Below are 20,042 nucleotides of genomic sequence, written 5' to 3'. Positions count from 1 at the left end.
ATCCAATCCACCTAACAGGGACCATTCTCCTATCCCAGGTGTCGATGGCCAGTTCACTGTTCACCCCCGGTCCTAATATCGGTACGAACCCATCCCGTATGTTCTTCACCTCCCCCATCGTGGTGATATCGCTTGGTATGTTTACACCAGTCTCGTACTGATCCACTGATCAGGACATCAATCCTGATACGCTTCAATGCCCCAGAATTGCGTAGTATCGCTAGGGATGTTGACAACATTTGGAAGTCGGTCGCCTGGGGTAGGTAAAGTCATGCGAGGCTACACGGCTGTGTCGGTTGAGCGTGAGCCGGCGGAGAAGCTCAGGAAAGGGCCTGACCCACTTGCTGAAATGAGCCACCGTAGGCGCCTCGAAAATGTGCATGTCGATTTGGAGTGCTGAGAGGCGTACAGATTCAGCGAAGTATGGGGTGGGATGGAAATACCTAACTGTAGAAAAGCAGAGTCAGTGCAACGAAGCACAATGAACCATCTGAACTACCGAGTAGGTGTAGTTCTTCTAACCCCGCTTGAAGGAACATATGGCGGTAACGTCCGGGGGAGTTCCGCGTCACCGAATATATGAGTGGTCAACGACTTCAGGCTTGGGCATTGAACGAGGGCTGCATCTATTGCCAGATGATTGACGTGACTCAAGGATAGGTTGGACAAGGCTCCAAGACCAAGAGTTATAGCCGATAATCCAGGCATCTCATCGGTATCACCCAGGTAACTGGTCCTGACGCAGCTGAGCGTCAGACTTTTCAACGAGGTCGAGCAGAGAGAAAGCATGTACAGGAGGCCCTCGGTATCGATTCCGAAGTCCCAGTGCATCTCCAGCTCGCGAAGATGATATGAGGCCAGGAGAGTTGTGACTCCCGAGTGAAGCGGCGTGGGGAGCCACCACAATAACGCGGTCGCGCAGTCACTCAAGGAGCACCACAAGTGTAAGGCATGCAAATTCCTGAATCTGCCAAAACACTCCAGAGTCCACTCTGGAGTTTCGGGGATATCGTTCCACAGCCGAAGCTCGAAGCTGCGTACATACTGGCATAGGTGGGGAGCCGTGAAGTGGAAGAACGATAGTTGCCGTGCAAACCCGTAAGAGGAAATAGGACATATGGCTGATCAACTCGATAGGAAGGTTTCTGCCTGTGCGTGGGGGGGCTCCATTGAGTCAACGACTCCCGTATCATTCTGAATGGTACGGGGAAATCATACTCGATGGCGATTGGTTCGTCGCCTATTCTAGATAAGTTTCTAGATAAGTTTCGCTCCATTCTTACGATTGAATTGCAGAGAAGCTCCCCATCACACTTAGCTAGGAGGAAGGGAAACGCAGAGAACCATTAGGCTCGAAAACCAGCTTATATACTACGAGGGGATCATGTTCTAGCTCCCTCTCCACGAGCACTTCCGGTCGAATCGATCGGTCCAATAGAGTTGTTGAACGTTTGGCACCACATCAGACGGTGGTCAGTAGTACTTGAAATGATAATCATTTCTGACATCGTATCTGCACACGGGCTGGCCTTCATGGGCGCGTCCATGATAGGTTGAGCTCCCAAAGCTTAACTCCGTGGACTTTGTCGACGCGTCCTCAGCCAACATCACCGTGGGCACACCGTCATCCGGCGCAGACTCAGCAACTTACTTAGTTTACCTACGCATGTCGTCAATAACTTCGTGGAGAAGAAGCATATACAGCGTAAACTACGTTACATCCGCAAATGCATTCTACCCCCACTGAACAAGTTGTTTAGCTCTTGCAAAGTTGAAACGTATTCCCTTCCATGCCTTCGTGCGTCATACATCCACAGAACCTGCCTTTGGCGTCGTACACAATTCGATCAGCCTCTGGCGAACGGCTCGCGCCTCCTTTCTTGAGGAGGGGATACTCCATCAAATTCGTGCCCTTGCAGCCAGGGAATTTCAGTTTCTGCGAATAGCACGAGAATCATTTATCCATTCGACCGATACTTTCTATGCCAACGCACCTCGTGGTTGTTGTATGCATGTGGGTAAGCGTTGGTGCTGTTGATATGTTTAACTTTTTTGGTCTGCTGGGTTACTGATAGCACATACCCAAGGGTCTGTTTCTTCTTTGTAAGATCCATCGCCCGGTCTAATGTTTGTTGGACCACCTGTGCAATGTAGGTGTTACCGGTCAATTTTCCTTTTACCATCTAGGCATAACATCCATAGTTAATGTCATAAACCTATGGAATGGAGGTCGAAGCGGCATACGACTTTGCAGTCACAGGCCGTGGCCCTCTTGGCACGTCTGTCGAGAATGTTCCATTCGGCGGACGTGTCCCGAGTTTGATGATGATCAAACTGCCGGAGCTAAGCATGAATAAGAATAAGTAACTGAACGACTGCGCGACGAACGCAGGAGTGCTCACAGTGAGATCAGCCTGTACTGGCGACGCAACGACGGCCAGGACAGCCATCGACAGCACTGCGGCCAGGGCACTGAGTTTAGAGGCGAACAATTGCATAGTTAAGTAATTATTTGTGGGGAGGGGGAAGGGTGAAGGTGAATAAAGAGACCTGCTGCTTTTGGCGGTAGTGAATGTAGGAGAGGAGTGACCGGCACTTCTTGGGGTTCTCCTCTGAGGAGACGAGCATTTTATACTCGATTCCTGTACAAATGTTGATTGAGCTGTTACTTGGGAGAAACGAGCGAACTGGGTTGAAGAGAGCGGAACGGGACACTCACATCAGAGGGGCACCTATCACCGGTGCTTGAGCTCCTTTGCGTTGTCTACACGCACTGGATGTCACCAAGATTGCGTCGTTTTGGAAGTATATCCCACCGAGGTAAGTACAAAGAAGGAGTTTGATATGACGCTGCAACAGAGCGCAATGATCGCAATGATATTTTAAGCTTTGATAGCATCCGCAACGAGTTGCGAATGTCATTGTGGGACTCCTACAACACATTGTAAAACATAGACCTACCAGAGATCGCAAGTCGACGGACCGACTGGATGGCGGGGTCGCTCGAAAGGCAGTTTGGAACTCTTCTTCGTTCGTTTGCGTCGCATTATCGTGCATGGGACGAGTAGCACCATCTGATGATCACTGATCAGAATACCATCTCGGTAAACACTTGAAGACCGGTAGACACGCAGTGTACTCGTCGGACCAGGTGAACCGTGGCACGACCTTCTGTTCCCCGAAGGTAGGTGGCTATGAGCGAGGTGGTCAGATGTCCCCGTCGATAGGAAACAGACACTCACTGGGGTTGCCATCCCGTCGCGTCGAGTTCGCACATCATACAACGAGTGCTTCAGGCCTAAGATACGCGTTTGAAACCTAAGCTCGAAGTTTTGACTAGGTTTGACGGTAGTTTTGATAATCACTCCAAGAAGTAAGGCAGCGGTAAACCTTCGGATGCTGGAAATAAGTTAACATAAATACGGGACATATACATATATATCAGAAGTAAGTCAAGCGTGGCAAGTACAGCTACGCTGAAGGGCGTAGGCATCCCGCAAGTTAGCAACATATCCTGGGAGATCCGGGTGGCCATCTGGAGTCATCACGACGGCTTGTTTGAACTTCGAGATAGCCTCATCAAGGTCGTTGAGGTCGTGAGAGACGAAGAAGTAAGCGCAAAGAGCCACTGCGAACGTTGTGCTCTGCCGTGCGCTGGCCGAAGCGCCGGGTAGGCTAGCCGCTTCGCGAAACTTCGACACCGCATCCTGGAGGTCTAGGAGATCGCCATTGCGTTGGAATCGTCCGAATAGGGCCATCGCAAGGCTGTTTAAGTAGATCGGAGTCCTAGTAGCCGCGTGTCTATTGGCTGATCGAAGGAGCGCAGTGGGTGTGTCTGTAATCGCCCGTGTTGAAGAGTTTCGTAGAGCATGAGAGCACAAAGTGATACCTAGCTCGGGGCTTGTGGATGGAGCTCTGCGAGGGTGGGCATAATCATCGATTACGAGCTTCGATGCCAACTATCATTGTCGAAACATGCAGACGGAATGTGGCAAGTCTTACGCTCAGCTTTGAGAACGGGGCTCGGTGAGGAACCTCTGCTTCTATGACATTCAGCGTTGGGTTAATGTATTCAACAGTGGCAAGAATAACGACCTTCCAAGCTGACTGCGTATCTAAGGGTCGGCAGCAGTCAGCAGATTGCTACGAGTTAGGCTCTGTAGCCAGCACATACCGTTGGCCTTCGTTGTAAATCGGCGGGACTTTTGTCAGAGTATGGGGGTGCATTCAATGGCTGTAGGGGAAATGGCTGTAGAGGAGTCGTGGACATGGAGAGACGCCCAGTACAAGAACATGAGGCTGTAGCGTGCAATGCGGTGTGAACAGGCGCCAGCTTGATGTTGTACATGTTTCGCAGTATTGTAGAGTCCACTCGCATCACTTCCTTCTTTACTTCTCCCCGACGTCGTCGCCAGTCAAGTAATTGGGTCGAGCAAGATAACTGTTCGCCAGCAAGCCCTTTGTGGGGTGACTCGTTCCGACGGTCACATGCCGATCCCTACCCGGCAATATTTTCGTCCAAAACGCCCCAGCCTTCGCCAGCGACTCCTCTCTCCTTCTCCATCTTCGTCGCAGGCAGCGAGAAGGTCAGACTCACAGCAGCACTCTACACCGTCAACTACGATACCCTCACTGTTGTCCCCATCTCCAATTCCCCGCAAATCATTTCCACTGAATCCGGTAAGATCGTTATGTAGTAACCCAGCCTCGAAGGGACCCCCGGCGGCAAATGCTTCACTTTGGGCATGCTAAAGTCGTCGGCCAGGATTCGCAGCAATTTGAACAAGGCAAAGGGATGAGAAAAGGCACCGGGGTGGCGGGTTGGGCGATAGAGGGCAAGATACTTTGGAGCAGTAGAGCGAATGATTCTAAGCGCAGATAGAAGGCGGAGTATAGAAAACGGACACAATTATAGCGGTGAAAGGAACCGTTGTAGGGAGAGACTTGCGCATGAACTTAATAGCGGGTGGGGTTTCCACGTTGAGATTGAATGCAAAGCAACATAGCGCCGAACAGGAGACGTCGGCGTGTTGATGGATGGACGGAGAGACGGAGGCTCCAACACGCAACCGAGGCAGGAAGGACGCCAATCTAGCTGAAATAAAGGGTATAGCCATACTCCACTGGAGTGAGCATCCTCGGTAGGCCGGATGCACGCACCTCCTTGTGCACTGTGCACTGGAAAAGGAATTGCTTTGTGCTTTGGGGTTTGGAGTGCGTTTTTTTACCTTAGTCCCCGTCCCTGAGGTTGAGGCTGACGCGACAAGAACCCGAGTGCGTTCGCTTCCGCTGATTGTAGTACGCGTGGCACCGAATGTGGCTTTCGAACTCCCAAACGACGCTGTTCGACTGCACGACCTTGTACACCGTCGTAGTTTGACGTTTTACGTCGGCGGAGTGGTTGAAAGCATGCCGTCTGCCACGGTGATGCACTCGTTTGGGTGGCGCAGACTGCGCGCAAAAGAGGGCCAAGGACAATGTGGACGCACCAACTTGAACCCATTATCAGAATCGAGGAGATGTATAGCTTCTTCCACATCGCCATCGTCATTTTTCCTTTCACCGTCCTTGCCCCCGAGTCTCCTTCACCAGCTGTTGTGCGCCCCTCTCATTCCCCAAGTTCACTCCTCTCGCCCAATTCTCGCCGCTAACTCTACGCCGAAGAAACTGACGTGTCATATCGTGGGTCGGCTGCCTATTCTCGAACATGCGCAGGAACGCGCTACGCGGTTATCTGCAACATATAGAATTGTCATAAACGTGCAAAGAAATGAGAGGACTCGACCAGTACATCCTATGTGCGGCGTTAGGATATGTGTAGGTGCATATATGTTACTCACCGACGCGACGGCTTCATGTATCGTAGCTGATCTTGTTGGTCTATCCTTTTCTTGAGGCCCGAATGCTTGGAGCAAGCATGTTAGACTGGCTGCAGCAACAATACCCCGTCAATGTGAAATCTCAGGCGGCAGCGAACTTTTTTCATCAAGGAAGGGATAAAGATCTAGCCATGTGCATATCGCGAAACTTTGCTGGGCTACTTCCTACCTCATCACGTCTTGGAGATCGTTCTACATGATGATCTAGGCGACTTTAGAATGAGTTGCCTGGGGACCTCGCTGAGTCTGATGTTTTTTCACTGACTTTGCTGCTAATGCGGGTTCGAGATGGTGGAGATGATGGTGATGGTGAAGACAGGTATAGGAGAGGCGAGACCGGGGACAGTAGTCTAGTAGCTGGCCGGCATTTGGTGCGTTGGTTGTCTTTACTTTGGACGATCGTCCAAACCCTGTGGCCTGAGCGCTGAGCTCCTAATCCCCTGATACAGAGCCCCTAACAAATGTCTCCGCCAGCATCTTTAGTCAATGCTGGGTTATGATTTCGTCCGACACTCTCACATATACTAAGAAATGAAAATTCATAAACTGAACTGTAAGCTACACGATGTCCTACAACATAAACGTATGGCAAGGCTTCGCACACGGTGTCATTCACTTTCAAACGACGCCTGGAATTTCTTCTTGAGACAAGGAGCAGTAGTGGTCACTGCGGCACAGAATGTAAGCCGATGGCGACGAGACCATGTTTCGGTCCTGTAGCACACGGGGCAGTCGATGGAAAGGAAGTGCTAGTAGACGGGCCGACTTCGTGGTTGTAGTTCTGAGGTGCTGAGAGCAAGTGATTTGGACTTGATGCTAGAACCATCGCGTCGGTGTACATTCGGTGACGATGGTCATTCCCTCGAACGATTCTGTAAGATGCACGCACCGTGATATTGTAAAACTTCTCTAACCTATCAGCCGGAGACTCGGAGTCGCATCTTGGAAGTTATGGTCCTTCCTACTGAGCCAGACGACTCCAGAATAAATCATCGACGCAAAAACTTGCCGACCCTAGTGGGCTTTCTGACGTTGCCGTCAGTACGAGTCCGCGACGGTGATAATGGGAGTGCAAGGGGGTAGAGTGGGAAGGAATAGTGTGATAATATTAAGTATGATCCTGAGAAAAGTGAGAGGAGCTCGGCCGAGTGTATAACGGGAGACTAAACGGATGAGGGAAGAGGTCACCAAAGAAAAGGTTTAGAGATGTTCATGATGAATATGCTAAGGATACAAAGTCCAGCGTCCCGAAGTCGATCACATAAAACCCAAACCCGATATCCGACACCCAAGTAAATGCAGATAAAAGCAATCTGATAATGGTACAATGCCAATTACTCTTGGCCCAATGCGCGCGTTACCACATATACGCGTAGACGGAGTGCGGGGTGTATGTATGGCAGACATAAGGGTACAACGGGACGTGTGTTGTTGTTGTCATAGGCGTATAGAGGACGCCAGGCGTGGCGTAATAGGCCGGTGTTGCGGGTCCAGGCGATGAAACGAGAACGTTGCTGTTATAGATTAGCGTCATCGCCAAACGACTCGGTTGGCATGCTATCCGGACAGTAGGATGAGCACAAGGCAATCATTGCCGAAGAAAGCACGTACGAGTGGCGAGATGCACACCAGCATTATGGCCGTTCCGGAGCGGAATCACGGGTGCTACTGGCTTGGACGGCGCCACTTGGAAGCGAGCATGCCGCGTGCTGAATTGGTCCCATTTGGAGGTGCATCTCATGATTGCGAAGTGGTGAAGGTGTCCGACGAAGTGGTGAGTGAAGTAGTAAGCATCCTTGCCTTGGTCTAGCAGGTTAATGTACCTTCTCTAGCATCGCATTCAAAGCAGGAATAATGCGAGAAGAGAAGTTTCGGGGCGATGATGGTGATCAGTTGACAGTTAACAGCTAGGTGGCAAGTGAGGCGCGCCAAAAGTATCCCGATAAGGAAAGCCGCCGCCGTACGCCGCCTCAGTTGCGACATGTGGCCCGCAGTCGGGCATGGCACACACGCAGCTCCTGACGCTCGTCTGCACGGATCTTGAAGAGTCTCGTTCGAGAATGGTGGGAGAAAGCGGCGCGTCGTGAGGTGATTCACCCTCGGGTTCAGCCATCAAACCGGAGTCCAACCCTAGAAAGCCGGGAAACGATTACTTCGGGTGTTTCTCTCCTCGACGCTCGTACGTCCTGGAATGCAGTAGATGGAAGATGCTGCTGAACATCAGTGAATCGTGATATCACTGTATCCAACGATAGGCGCCGCTTGTCATAGCCCTCCGATCCAAACTTCGCGCCGCGCGCCTTCCGACTACGCCCGGGAGCGCGACCTACATACAATGATCCTGGCAACCGCCAAGCGACCAAGAAAACGGTAACTGTCTCCCAACCACGAAGTATTTTCCACTCTGTGGCACCCTGCATGACTGTGATGTCGCTGGCATTGATTTAACTTCCGTCGAAGTTTACTCAGTAAGTCAACGGGTTAGAACGAAGAAATGCCTTCTTGTTGGCACCGTTCCTTCAAATTCAGGTCTTCATCAAGCAGAGCCCCGTGAACTCTCAGTGGCCTAACAGCGACCGCCCACGAGTCAACCCAAGTCTCAGAGTTCGGCACCCTAACTACGGCTTGTGATCCCTGGTTATCATTCAAGTTAGTATCATAGCCTCAGGAGATACCAGTGAGTCGCATCGCGGCCGAAGGTAGTTTAGTACGTCCTTTGATTTCATTGCATGTTCTCGGTGCTTAGTATGTCTCCGAAGAGTCGAAACCTCCAATTCTAGATTAACCGAGGCGTCAAACCTAGTCAAATCGCATCACCGCTCCAGGGCTTTGTTACCTCTGCATTGTTTCCTTGCCCGCGTCGCTTTCTCTCGCCTCTCGCCTTCTCTCTGCTGAACGATTCACTGTTCACCTGGTCTTGACTTTGCTCCTGCTGTGCTCTTCGCTCGAATCTCAGATGCCGTCTACGGTCTCCCTCGCGTAGTGAACAAAATATATAGCATAAACATAAACTGCATTACATTAGTGAGAGCATCCTACCGCCATCGAGCCATTTGTTCAACTCTTGCAAAGCTGGAACCCATTGCCCTGAACGCCGAGGTGTGTCATACAGCCGCAGAAATTCTCTTTAGAATCATATACGACTCTGTCGGCTTCCGGCGCGCGGCTGGCCCCTCCTTTGTTGAGAAGCGGGAATTCCATCAATCCCGTCCCTTTGTTGTTGTACGGGTGAGGGTAATCATTGGCTCTGTCGAAATTTCCTATCGTCAATTTCTAAAGGTTATTTATAGGTAACTATCAGCGCATACCCAGCGGACTGCTTCTTCTTGCCGAGCTCGATCCCTCGATCTAGGGCCTTTTGGACCACCGGCGCAATGTAGCTGGATCCTTGCAATTTACCGCCTACCGTCTGGACATTACTTAGTAACACCACTGATGATGACAGGATATAAAAACACGCACGACTTTGCAGTTGCAGGCAGTGGCTCTCTTGCCGCGCTTGTCGAGCGTACTCCATGGAGTGGATGACCTCTGGATGTAAGATTGGCCACGTTCGTCGAGCTGTTGTATGCGGGTAAGTACGTAAACTACTTCATCGCGAATGGAGTGTCTGGCTCACGGTGGGGTAGGCTTGTGCGGGAGACACGACAAGGACAAGAGCCGTCCACACCAGGACCAGAGAAAGGAGCTTAGCGGCGAATGATTGCATGGCTGATTGAGTTTTTGATGGAGAGTATTTGTGCGAAAGTGATTGATGGTGGTTGGATTGTAGATAAGAGACCTGCTGCTTATATGGGGGGGCTTATGAGAGGAGTGGCCGGCACTTCTGGGGATCCTTCACTGAACGCACGAGGCTTTATACCTCGACAGCCGGTCAGGCCAAAGTGTTGTCCACCAAAAACAAGCAAACCGATTCGAAGAGAGCCGAACGGCACATACCTCGAAACTAGATGCTGCATCTGTCGCCGATCGTCTGGCCAGGTATCTGCTAGCACTGGATGCCGCAGCCGTCTCTTTGTTTCAACTTTGGAGCTGCCTATAGTAGAAAGGAGAAATCGCGAGTACGACGGTGGGACGAAGCGCTGTGATCACAATGATGGTGATAACTGATGCAATCTGCAGCAATTTCATTGATGGAAACCTGCGACTCTATATGGCATACGATGATTGCAGATTGGTAGATCGTGCATGCCCTTCGTACGGCGACTCTTATGACGGCAACTCCCAGGCTATGGCAACTTCGGGCGAAGACAAGCTCTTGGGCCTTTCAGCGCCATTGTTCGGGATGTTTCCGGTACGCGTAGAGTGGCGGGGGCGAGTTCCGCGGAGTACAAGTGGAAGAGCCACCATCTGATCTCGATGGAGATGATGGCAACACTATCCACGCCGATGGAAATTTGACACCAATGTTTGTGGCACCACGTCGCACAGCGTAGGCAACACATTTGGCGCGCCCAGTTTCATGCAGTAACAGATCTCTTTCCATCAGTCGACTTTGCAATTCGTAAATCGAGAGCCAAAAGTGTAACGGCTGTTCTCCGAAAGCACCTGACAGCGAACCAGTTAGATCAGTATTGTCGATCAGAGCATAGATGCATACTACGGTTGCCTCGCATCATGTCTAGCATGGGCGTCGTTCACTACATGCTCCAGTTATCTATTTGAAGGTTGAAGCTGAAGCTCGAGCTTGCAAGGTTACTTCCTTCCCAGGATATCGGTGACAAACGGTGATAAGCCTTCAAATAGCAATAAATAAATAGCTCGTAAAGATTAAGTCAAGAGCTGAGGTACTGTGAAGAGTGCAGGCATCCTGCAAGCAGTTCAAGTATCCTGGGAGATCTGGGTAGTCGTCTAGAGTCATCGCAAGCGCCTGCTTGAACTTCAGGATAGCTCCGTCATTAGGGTCGTAGGAGACGAAAGTAGTGCAAAGTGTCATTGAAATCGTCCTGATACACCACGCACTAGCCGAATGGTCAAGTAGGCTGGCCGAATCTCGAATCTTCGGCACTGGATCCTGGAGGTCTAGGAGGTCCCCATTGCGCTTTTGAGAGAATAAGCCCAGCCCTAGGCCGTTCAAGTAAACACTCTTGGAAGCCGCATGTCAATTGGCTGAGCGAGGAGCGCAACGAGGGTACCCATGGTCGCGGCATCGCGTGCTTTGAAGCATTGAGTAGAGCTACAACGATACTTAGCTCGGCGCTGGCGGCTTTCTGAGGGGACGGATGATCATCAATTATGAGCTTCGATGACAACTGTCATCGTCAAACCATCCGGACAGAATATGCTAGGTCTTACGTTCAGCTTTGATTAGGGTGCCTCGTGAGGACATTGAGGGGTCTATGCTTTCACACCATTCAGCTTTAAAATATATGTATTTGACGGTGGCAAGAATACTACTCTTCAGACTGTTACTGACCACATACCTAAGGGTCAACAGCAGTTATCACTTCAGCATGTAGGACCTCCGTGGTCAACACACACCGATAGCCTTTGACAAAGTTGCGGGGAGGTACGGGGTCCATTCAATCGTGCTGCAGGCGCCGCCTTGTGTTGTAATTTCCAGTCCTCTAGGCCTCACTTCTCGCTGTCCTGCGCGGTCGAAGCAGAGGTAACAGTGATTGCCCGTACAAAGTCTTGCCGCCGGCAAGGTTTCTTTGGAAACCGTTCCCACGGACTGGCCGATCCCGTCGACCCTGTATATTTCCGTCGAGAACACCTTGAACAGCGACCACCATGTTACCTCCGTCTTCGTCGTCGTCGCAAGCGGCGAGAAAGTCAGACTCACAACAGCACTCGCCACCGTCAACTGCGATGTCCTCACCGTTATCTCCGCCATCTTCAATTCCACGCAAATCATCTCCGCTGAATCCAAGATCGCTACATAGCGACTCGTCGACCTCATCCATTTCGTCTCCAGTGATCCATTCAGCGGAGCGTCTCTCGCCTTTCTCAGGGAACTCGCGTCCCAGCCAACCGCATTCGCCAGCAGAGACACCTTATAATCAACTTCGTACTCGCCCGCGCGGGCAATCTACATCCAACTTAGAGATGAGCACGGCGTATTTGGGCGGCGGCGTCAGAAGGCCCAGTGATAACTTTGGCGATGACCGATCGCTCTTCCGTGGAGACGCCGTAGGAACGCACGAGGGCGAGATGGATACAGGAATAGGACAGCGTCTACTACGGTCGAACGCCTTTCCCACATCGTCAGCGAACATACGCGGAAGGTCAGTCTCTTTGACTCCCCAGCAAGAATATGCGCCGCTCCCAGACGAGACGAGCAGCGGCGATGGTCGCATAGCCTTGGATCCGCCGCACGAAATCACTCCTCCTGTATCAAGCTCAGTGTCAGTGCCAGTGATATCGTCGCGGACGCAGAGCAAAGGCGGCAGCACACCAAGCATTCTATCCGTTTCGAGCGGTCGAGCGGCCAAGCCAGCTACATCATTTGTCCATGCCGGCGTGACAGGCGAGTTCTGTGCGAATATCGCTCTTAGGGCCCGGTCTGCTCGTCGAGATGTCAGTCCCTCGGGCCTGGGGTTGGCGGAGATTGAACTTGACAAAACCTAGCGCTGGAGTCTGCTCAGGGCGCTTGGGAATCGTCACAAATAAGTCACAGACATCATGGTGGGAAAGCGGCAATAGATACAAAGTAAATACATGCAAACTTCTGCTTTCGGTATTTCTTGTATTTCTTGTCGGCGACCTGAAGTATCCCGGCTCAGTAGGTGATATACTAGTCCAAAAGAGTTTAACATGTGGTACGTTGGTTTAGCGGTTTGCGCGCTTGAGTACTACTTTTTAGCACGGAAAGGTTGCGGGTTCGAGCCACGGATTGTCCTTTTTTCACTTCTTCGTCCTGCTATCTCACCACTAACATTCATTAATAAATAAACACCACAAGCTGTAGTACTGTTTATTGGAGGGAATAGATAATGCAGTTGATACAAGGTGCCACCAGGTATATTAACGCTGACATAATAATGTGACAGGAAGGTCCTAACCCACCCGCAAACCCCCTGGTACAGCAGACCAAACTGTCGGTTTGGAGTAGGTTTGGGCCAGGTTTGGTCCAACCGTGGGAGCCAAATTTGGCAGGTAGGGACTAACATCTCGACGAGCAGACCGGGCCCTTAGGGTCGTCCACTCACCCTGCATCGCGCCAGAAACGACCGTTGAATCCTTCGAGGTTGTGCGGTCCGTAGGGGGCGGCAAGGGAAATATCAATGTCCCATGGGCCGAGGCGCGAGTGTCTAGGCCGTGGCAGGCGAACAGGGGTGCTCAGAAGAAGAAAGAGGCGATTCCGGAGGAACAAGAAGAAGGGTGGGTTGCTACCCGAGATGTGAGTGCTGGAGTGGCGAGTGTTGCTTGCCTTACTCAGACGATGGCTCCCGTAGCAAGTTGCGAAGGCCGCGCAATCGGTGCTATCTACTGCAGGTGACATTACCCATGAATTGCTTGAATTCACGCTGGAAGTTGGAGACTTTATACCCGTACCAGGACTGCAGACGGCCGTCAAGACGTTGCTGAAAATATGGGACGTGTTGCAGATGGTTGATGTAAGTTTTCCTCCTTGTCTCCCCCTCCGATGCTCTGTCCTGCCTATGTTGCTGGCTATGAGCAACGATGTCGTCCTTGGGAAAGCACCCCGTCGGGCTGTTCTGTCCGGAGGCCGTCGAAGCGTTGGACAGGTGGCGATTTCATCCGTGCACCCCACATCCCACGTTGACATTCCGCCGACAATTGTTTGGCGGTGTCACTGCAAGTTGGATATCTATCGGCCGGTCGGATACAGGGCCATTTTGATGCTTCGACGTCCCCTCTATGGTCTGTCGCACATGCATGATCTGGCATTTTCCTGTGCCGCCATCACTATCGATCGATCCAATTATGGGGCCCTCGACATAGATGTTACTTCAGTTTCGCCGGCCCACATCCTTGGGCTCGACTACGATGCTCGGTGCTTATATGCATGCTGGGATGTTCTGATCCTCGGGTGTTCTTGTGGCACGGTGCTTATATGCACTCGATCTGCGCGTCCAGCAGCCACGATACCTACTTTGTTCGTCGCGCTGTTCCCCATGACGTTCAAATGAAGTGAATAGTTGAGCCGTGGATGGGCGGCGCGGGCGGAGTTGCGGGCCCGGGAAGGACGCTGGACTCCCTCTCTATCAAGCTTGGCTTGACTTCTGCACGCCGTTTCCTCGTATGCTCATTTCTTCCCATATGCTATGCCCGTATGTGTGTGTGTCGGCTTTGCGGTGGTTAGCTTGACAGGGGCTCGGTGTTTTTGCCAGGGCCGGTTCCTGAATCGATTGATCGACACGTTTTCTTGGTTTTGATTCCGTTTGTTGCGTGTTCCTCTTTGCGGGCTTGATGAGGATGCGGGGTAAAGCGCTCTTCCGAAAGAGCCCGATGCAGTCTAAATGCCTCGAATTTGTCATCAGGGCTGCTGTATCCGCATTCGCATTCGCATTCATTTCTTGCTCTCCTTGCCTGTGAATCTTGGGCTGAAATTCGTGTTTTCTTGATGTAGCAAAACCGTATGTCCTGCCTTGGCCTCGTACAAGATTGCGCGTCGACCGTGCTCGCCATTCGGGATGAGATCAACGAAGCAGGCCTTCAGGTTGAGACACAGAAGCCATTCGAAGGGCTAAACAGGTGAGCAATAGTTCGTTCTTTCGCTTGTTCTTAGCTCTCGTGAATTTCTTATTCGGACTCTCGCTCCCGTGGATTCTGTCGAAAAGCGCGTTCGTAGAGGTCCTGAAACTTGTCGAGAAGATTGCGGATATGTCGTTCCTCAAGGGATATCTCAAGAGGGACGATATTTCTAGACAAATTAAGGGATGTCATGGGAAGCTGGACAAGGCGCTGGACATGTTTGATGTAAGTCCATGATATCGTCTTTCAAGATGATCGTCTCAAAGTATCTGCTTCCAGAGGTCTGTCGCGCTCCGGGCCCTCAAGTATAATGTTGAAGCCCAGAAGCAGTCGGAAGATATGCATCGACTTTTAGAACAGGTTCTATCAGGGGATATACCTCTCCCTGTGCGTCGGTCGCCGGGGACAGACTCTCCGACGATATTCGTGCCCTCACCTACCGGTTCCCCGACGCCTATGCCGGGATATACCCCCTTGCCGGGCGCTGAGCCAGACGCGTTGACCGTTCTTCAGGATGTCCGCCGCCAACAGCGTGGCGTCGGCTTCGCTTACGATATGGCGGACTTGAGGAGCCTGATGACTATGGCGTTGAAAGCAGGAAGCGATGCGGAGATGATCCAGGTGCTTCAGGTTGGCAGGGAGAACATGCCGGAGGCGATCAAGGCCTTGCAGAGAGAACTGGAGAGGGAGGTGGAGAGAGAGCGGGACAGCTTGCCTCCCGATATGGCGCCCAGTGTCAGTGGACTTAGTGACGGCGGACTGGGCGGAGCAGGCGGAGGGCTTGGGCTGTCGTTGGCGGACGCGGACGCGAAAGCGAAAACGAAAGTTGCCAGGAGGGTGAGCATAACTCAGGTTCCCGTTCATCCCTTGCCGATGAGGATGGATGTGGACGCGGGAGGAGATGTGATATTAGATGATATCATCGAAGGACCACCCGGTGAACATGGCAGTGGAGGTGCACCTGTTGACCCGCGTTTAACGAGATCAAGAACAGTGGTTAGCATCGAGAATGATCTGGCCGCAGACGAGGTACCTGCAAAGGATACCCTTGATAGGGAGTTTATGGAGAGCGGTATTGATGCGCTGAGGAGGATGAGCAAGGGGGTAGAGACGTCATTGCCGTCGTGGACCATCACACAGTTCGTTCGTTTCTGTTTCCCGCGTCCTCGGATCGCTAATACGCAGCGCCTTCTCCAGGTTCGAAGTCGACACTGAAGAGCGCATCGGCGTCGGTTACTATTCGTCTGTATTTCGTGGCAATTGGCGCAAGCGGGCGGTGGCTATCAAAATCCTTCATGAAGGTACCTCTCGTAGCCTATTCGTTCGTGAAGTCGAAATTTGGAAGAAACTCAACCACCCAAACGTGTTAAAACTCTTCGGTGCAAGCAGTCCGAGCGCGCCGCCCTACTTCTTCGTCAGCGCGTACGCAAAGAACGGGAGCTTGGTGGATTTCTTGAGAAGAGTTGCGACCAGGGAGAAAGAGAGGCAGGAAGGAGCAACTCCTGGTCATGGTCCTTCAGGGCTGAGCCGTGCTGGTGACGTCGGCGATGGAAGGAGGAGTGTGAGTCCTGGGAGGCAGAGCCCTTCAAGGCGAGCTAGAGGTAGCCCAGGCGGAGGTCCTGGAATCGGCGGGTGGCGTATGCTCAGTCTTGGACCGTACACGAGTGGGAGTTCTAGTGGGGTTGATTCGAAGGAGACCGAACTGTTGAGGTTCATGCATGAAATTGCAAAGGGAATGGAATACTTGCATCGTAACGGGGTTGTACATGGAGACTTAAAGGTGGGGATCTTTCGTTGTGCTTGCAATGGGTGCTCATTTTGGTGCTTCAGGGTGCCAATGTCCTGATGAACGATAAAATACACTGTGTCATCACTGACTTCGGTCAAAGCGAAATGAAGTCGGAGGCCTTTAGGATGAGCGGCGGCAAGAAACCGCGTAAGTTTGTATAAATCTTCAGGGCTGCAAACTCATCTTCGAGTAGAAGGGACACTACGCTGGCAAGCGCCGGAGATGATGCAAGGTGCCTCACAGCTCTCGCCTGAGATGGACGTGTATTCCTTTGCGATCACCTGCATTGAAATTTTGAACATGGGGAGATTGCCGTGGCCCCTCATGAATGACGAAACTGTGACGTTTTATGTGCTGAGTGAGCGTATAACTACTTATTCGATGGCAGATGCTTGACTTAGCTACAGAGGAGAACGGCCGCCCACCCATACCTCCTTCGAGATATGTTACGCCTGCCCTGGAAGATCTTCTTCATGAAGCCTGGCATCACGATCCAACGAAGCGGCCCCCGTTCAGCAAATTGGTGCCAGACCTCAAGCAGATTCGCAAGGCTTTTGGGAACGGAGGGGAAGAAGCGATTTCCCCAGCTATGTCTGACCACCTTGAACTGGAGCCGAAGCAACGTCCTTCTCCGGATATGCACCCAATACCGTTGCCGTATGCATCCCCTCGTAAGCATTCATATTCATATCCAAGCACCCTACTCTAAATATATGTACGTTACGATATGCTCATCTATTCTACCATCTAGCACGCACACAGTTTTTGGACGCTCTCGGCCTCTCACCAGCGTCATCGGAAGCGGGAAGTTCATTTCGGACGGCAAGGGATATCTCGTCCTCCCCCCAATCATCTATCCCTTATCATTTCGACCGATCAGAAGAGGCGCTGGTCAGCAGGCCAATGGCGATGCCCGAACCGACATTGTATAACACTGTGTCATCGACTCGAACTCTCAGCCGCGATTCTTCGGATTTTGAAGGAGTATCGCCCAGCACGACATCCGACGAAAACATTGACGTCTGGCACTACAGCGGATACGACACTCCCCCTCCGATTGATGAAAGATTGAAGCAAATGAGAAACGAGCGACGATATCGCATGTTGCTGACTCACGACTTCCACCCTTCCCGTGAGACTTCTCTAGGCTCGTGTGTTCATGTGAGCTGACATCAGATTAACGTAGTAACACTACCCCTTTGGACACCATCGCCTGTGGCGTTAGGAGCGGTGGGATATCTCAGAAAGCCTCAAGGCTCTTTCGTCACTCTATTCAATGCCGTCAATCCCTTTAAAACAGCTGGAATAGACATGGCCTCACTAAAGGGCTATGGAGACTTCTCTACGGGAAAGCAAAGACAAGACAAACGTAACTTTGCGCAAAGGAAACTGGATACTGTGAAAAGCTTTTTCAGTAGCAACTCGATTCCGTGCGTACCATGATAACCTCCGACCGACCGCACGCTAATCCTATGTAGTTCCCGAAAATACTCGTTTCCTCTCAGGGCAGGCCATAGGAGTGCGTATTTGTGCTCAGAAACCACGCAGTATCGGTATTTCGAGGATCTGGACACCCCGAAAAAGTGGTTCAAAGCCAATGTAGAAACTATTCTGAGAGTATATGGCGCTCAGCACGACATACAAAAAGAGGACCTATATTTAGGTGAGAACGATGCTAAAAATAGTTTGACCTATTTTTGAATTGCGCAACCGCGTAGTGATTGGTACACTGAGCACGCCCAACTATGGGCTATTTGTGTGCCATAGCCATCCTAATGGGCAGGCATGTGACCCTCCTTCTTTGCCACTTCCCATCGCTCATGGCTTCTTCAGGCACATTTCAACGTATATGGGGCCCAGCGGGTCCGACAACCATGGGGAGCATTTACGACTGACACTGAACTTCCACAGGATAGCGGACCGTCATATCATGAGTCCGACGAAGATCGTCTTGAACCTCAGTGTGCGAGCAAGGTATCGATAGTCGGAGAGGGGCCTTGGGATACTCTGATCATAGCGAAGCTACGGTTCAAACCGGATGCTTCTGAGCCAACTTCTTTGTAATCTTTTTCTCTCGAAGTTAAGTGCGGACAATGGTGTATTCTCGTGGCCACTATCAACAACTGTAGAAGTAAGTGGTATCTTGGTTCTCAGCGTCGTGTACTAACCAATTTAGATAGATTACTGGCCAATAATGAATTCAGGATAAATTGATCATCCCCATTCTGCCATGTTCCCATTACGAATAGCAATCTCGCTGTAGTCGTATCTCCGGCTCGTGTTCTCGTTATATTTATCCTTTGCAACGAGGTACTGAGCGGTTGTTTGCAAGCATTTTGACCTCAAATTCTAGATCCGATCCTGGAACTTCATTGACATTGCTTCGTTTTCTTTCCAAAGCGGATGCGACTGTCAATACTAGTTTCAGACACTTGCGTGAGTTATCTCCCGTTTCGTAATAGATACTGGTAACGGAGAAAGCACTAACAGGTTGGCCTTGGGTTCTCTTTTGTCCCCGATCATTACGTAGCGTCAGACTCCATGCGCGTCTGACACTTCTCACCAAAGGATGTATATTGCTGGACATGTCTCTTGGCCCCACCCAACGGCAGCCGGGGCATCGCGGGACCGAGCCAGAGGTATGAGCATTTATACGCCGTCTTTGAAATAGACTTCTCTGTTTGGAAACGGATTCGAAGCACTTCTTGCGGTACCGCGGCCACATGAACGTCTTTATCGTTTGGTCGACAAGGTACGACGATTATCTGGATATATTTTCGCACCGATTGAGTACATGACTTCATATTGGCCTTTCAGATCTGAACCCCGTAGAAGCCAGAGTGAAAAGATACGGCCGCCGTCGGTTTTCCTACGCGATGGTGAGACCTTCGTCTCTCGCTACATGGCATTACGTACCTACTTAGGGCACAATCGCCAGTGTCTATTTCCGCGAACGTTCGCGCCATCGTTTGGTCACATACAGTCATATGATGTTGAACAGAAGGCCCGTGTTTAATCGCCACCTTCTGTCCATCTGCTCCTCACGGCCGACGTTGATATTGACAATGCCGGGTGTTTGGTCGTGTAATATTGGAAACCATTACCTTCTTGGTTCTCCTTTCGACCTACTTCCATCAGATTCACGATGTTTCTCTCCATCGCCTGGATATCTCACTGATGGGCGCATGGAGGTGAACCCATGATGCTGCATTTCCCACTTGAATTCTAGGCCGTCGGATAGTCCTTTAGGTCCAGGCAAAACCTTCACCTAGACATGTAAACAACTTTCAAACGGCTGAAATTTTTATTAAGATTATAGTAACGCCACAACTTCAAGAGCTAGACTATGAATGCACGTTGCCGAACGTTCCACGCCGGTTTGTTATCGATCTTCCTGGAAATGGTAGCCGCCGTTCGGTTCCGACAAGTATCGTTGCCGACTCCCATGTTCTCTACGTACCTCAATTATTCCCATCAATTATCATCATTCCCAAAACGCACTCTAAATTCCCTTGTCAATAGTATCTCGCCTACAAAGTGGCTCACGCTCAGAAATACCTGTCCCGCAATGACGATACGTGTCACTTGCGTAAGAACTTCATGCCCCCTAAGGTGCATAGTCCGTACATCGGCGCGTCAGTCGCCAAGGAGCTGACGCCTTACGCACGACCTCCCTCGTGGATCGTGGGTACTCCGGTGGTGTAGATACTTCT

The 20,042-nt window shown here is 51.2% G+C and overlaps 6 protein-coding genes across 6 annotated transcripts; 1 reads left to right on the top strand and 5 right to left on the bottom strand.

Annotated features, from left to right (window-relative positions):
* Positions 1 to 177: 177 nt before the first annotated feature.
* PC9H_011832 (uncharacterized protein) lies at positions 178 to 831 on the bottom strand (the record flags this gene model as incomplete). Its single annotated transcript, XM_036781313.1, has 4 exons — positions 178 to 279; positions 338 to 443; positions 500 to 736; positions 794 to 831. The coding sequence occupies 4 exons, from the start codon at positions 829 to 831 to the stop codon at positions 178 to 180; spliced, it is 483 nt and encodes a 160-aa protein (XP_036627168.1).
* A 925-nt stretch (positions 832 to 1,756) lies between these two features.
* Positions 1,757 to 2,498, bottom strand: PC9H_011831 (uncharacterized protein; the record flags this gene model as incomplete). The annotated part of the gene is made up of 4 exons (XM_036781312.1): positions 1,757 to 1,936; positions 1,995 to 2,183; positions 2,245 to 2,343; positions 2,403 to 2,498. The coding sequence occupies 4 exons, from the start codon at positions 2,496 to 2,498 to the stop codon at positions 1,757 to 1,759; spliced, it is 564 nt and encodes a 187-aa protein (XP_036627167.1).
* Positions 2,499 to 3,452: 954 nt separating this feature from the next.
* On the bottom strand, positions 3,453 to 4,270 carry PC9H_011830 (uncharacterized protein; the record flags this gene model as incomplete). Its single annotated transcript, XM_036781311.1, has 4 exons — positions 3,453 to 3,947; positions 4,003 to 4,043; positions 4,109 to 4,115; positions 4,175 to 4,270. The coding sequence occupies 4 exons, from the start codon at positions 4,268 to 4,270 to the stop codon at positions 3,453 to 3,455; spliced, it is 639 nt and encodes a 212-aa protein (XP_036627166.1).
* Positions 4,271 to 7,236: 2,966 nt separating this feature from the next.
* Positions 7,237 to 7,620, bottom strand: PC9H_011829 (uncharacterized protein; the record flags this gene model as incomplete). The annotated part of the gene is made up of 2 exons (XM_036781310.1): positions 7,237 to 7,436; positions 7,491 to 7,620. The coding sequence occupies 2 exons, from the start codon at positions 7,618 to 7,620 to the stop codon at positions 7,237 to 7,239; spliced, it is 330 nt and encodes a 109-aa protein (XP_036627165.1).
* A 1,316-nt stretch (positions 7,621 to 8,936) lies between these two features.
* On the bottom strand, positions 8,937 to 9,588 carry PC9H_011828 (uncharacterized protein; the record flags this gene model as incomplete). The annotated part of the gene is made up of 4 exons (XM_036781309.1): positions 8,937 to 9,126; positions 9,188 to 9,288; positions 9,342 to 9,440; positions 9,499 to 9,588. The coding sequence occupies 4 exons, from the start codon at positions 9,586 to 9,588 to the stop codon at positions 8,937 to 8,939; spliced, it is 480 nt and encodes a 159-aa protein (XP_036627164.1).
* A 2,024-nt stretch (positions 9,589 to 11,612) lies between these two features.
* On the top strand, positions 11,613 to 18,393 carry PC9H_011827 (uncharacterized protein; the record flags this gene model as incomplete). Its single annotated transcript, XM_036781308.1, has 14 exons — positions 11,613 to 12,382; positions 13,017 to 13,221; positions 13,277 to 13,529; positions 14,575 to 14,765; positions 14,820 to 15,679; positions 15,738 to 16,320; positions 16,371 to 16,476; positions 16,526 to 16,687; positions 16,737 to 17,000; positions 17,081 to 17,461; positions 17,516 to 17,759; positions 17,808 to 17,992; positions 18,048 to 18,112; positions 18,163 to 18,393. The coding sequence occupies 14 exons, from the start codon at positions 11,613 to 11,615 to the stop codon at positions 18,391 to 18,393; spliced, it is 4,500 nt and encodes a 1,499-aa protein (XP_036627163.1).
* Positions 18,394 to 20,042: the final 1,649 nt, after the last annotated feature.

Source organism: Pleurotus ostreatus (genome assembly GCF_014466165.1).
Source record: "Pleurotus ostreatus strain PC9 chromosome Unknown scaffold_9, whole genome shotgun sequence".
NCBI lineage: Eukaryota > Fungi > Basidiomycota > Agaricomycetes > Agaricales > Pleurotaceae > Pleurotus > Pleurotus ostreatus.
The sequence above is the reverse complement of the archived record's forward strand: the minus strand, read 5'-3'. Positions and strand labels throughout refer to the sequence as shown.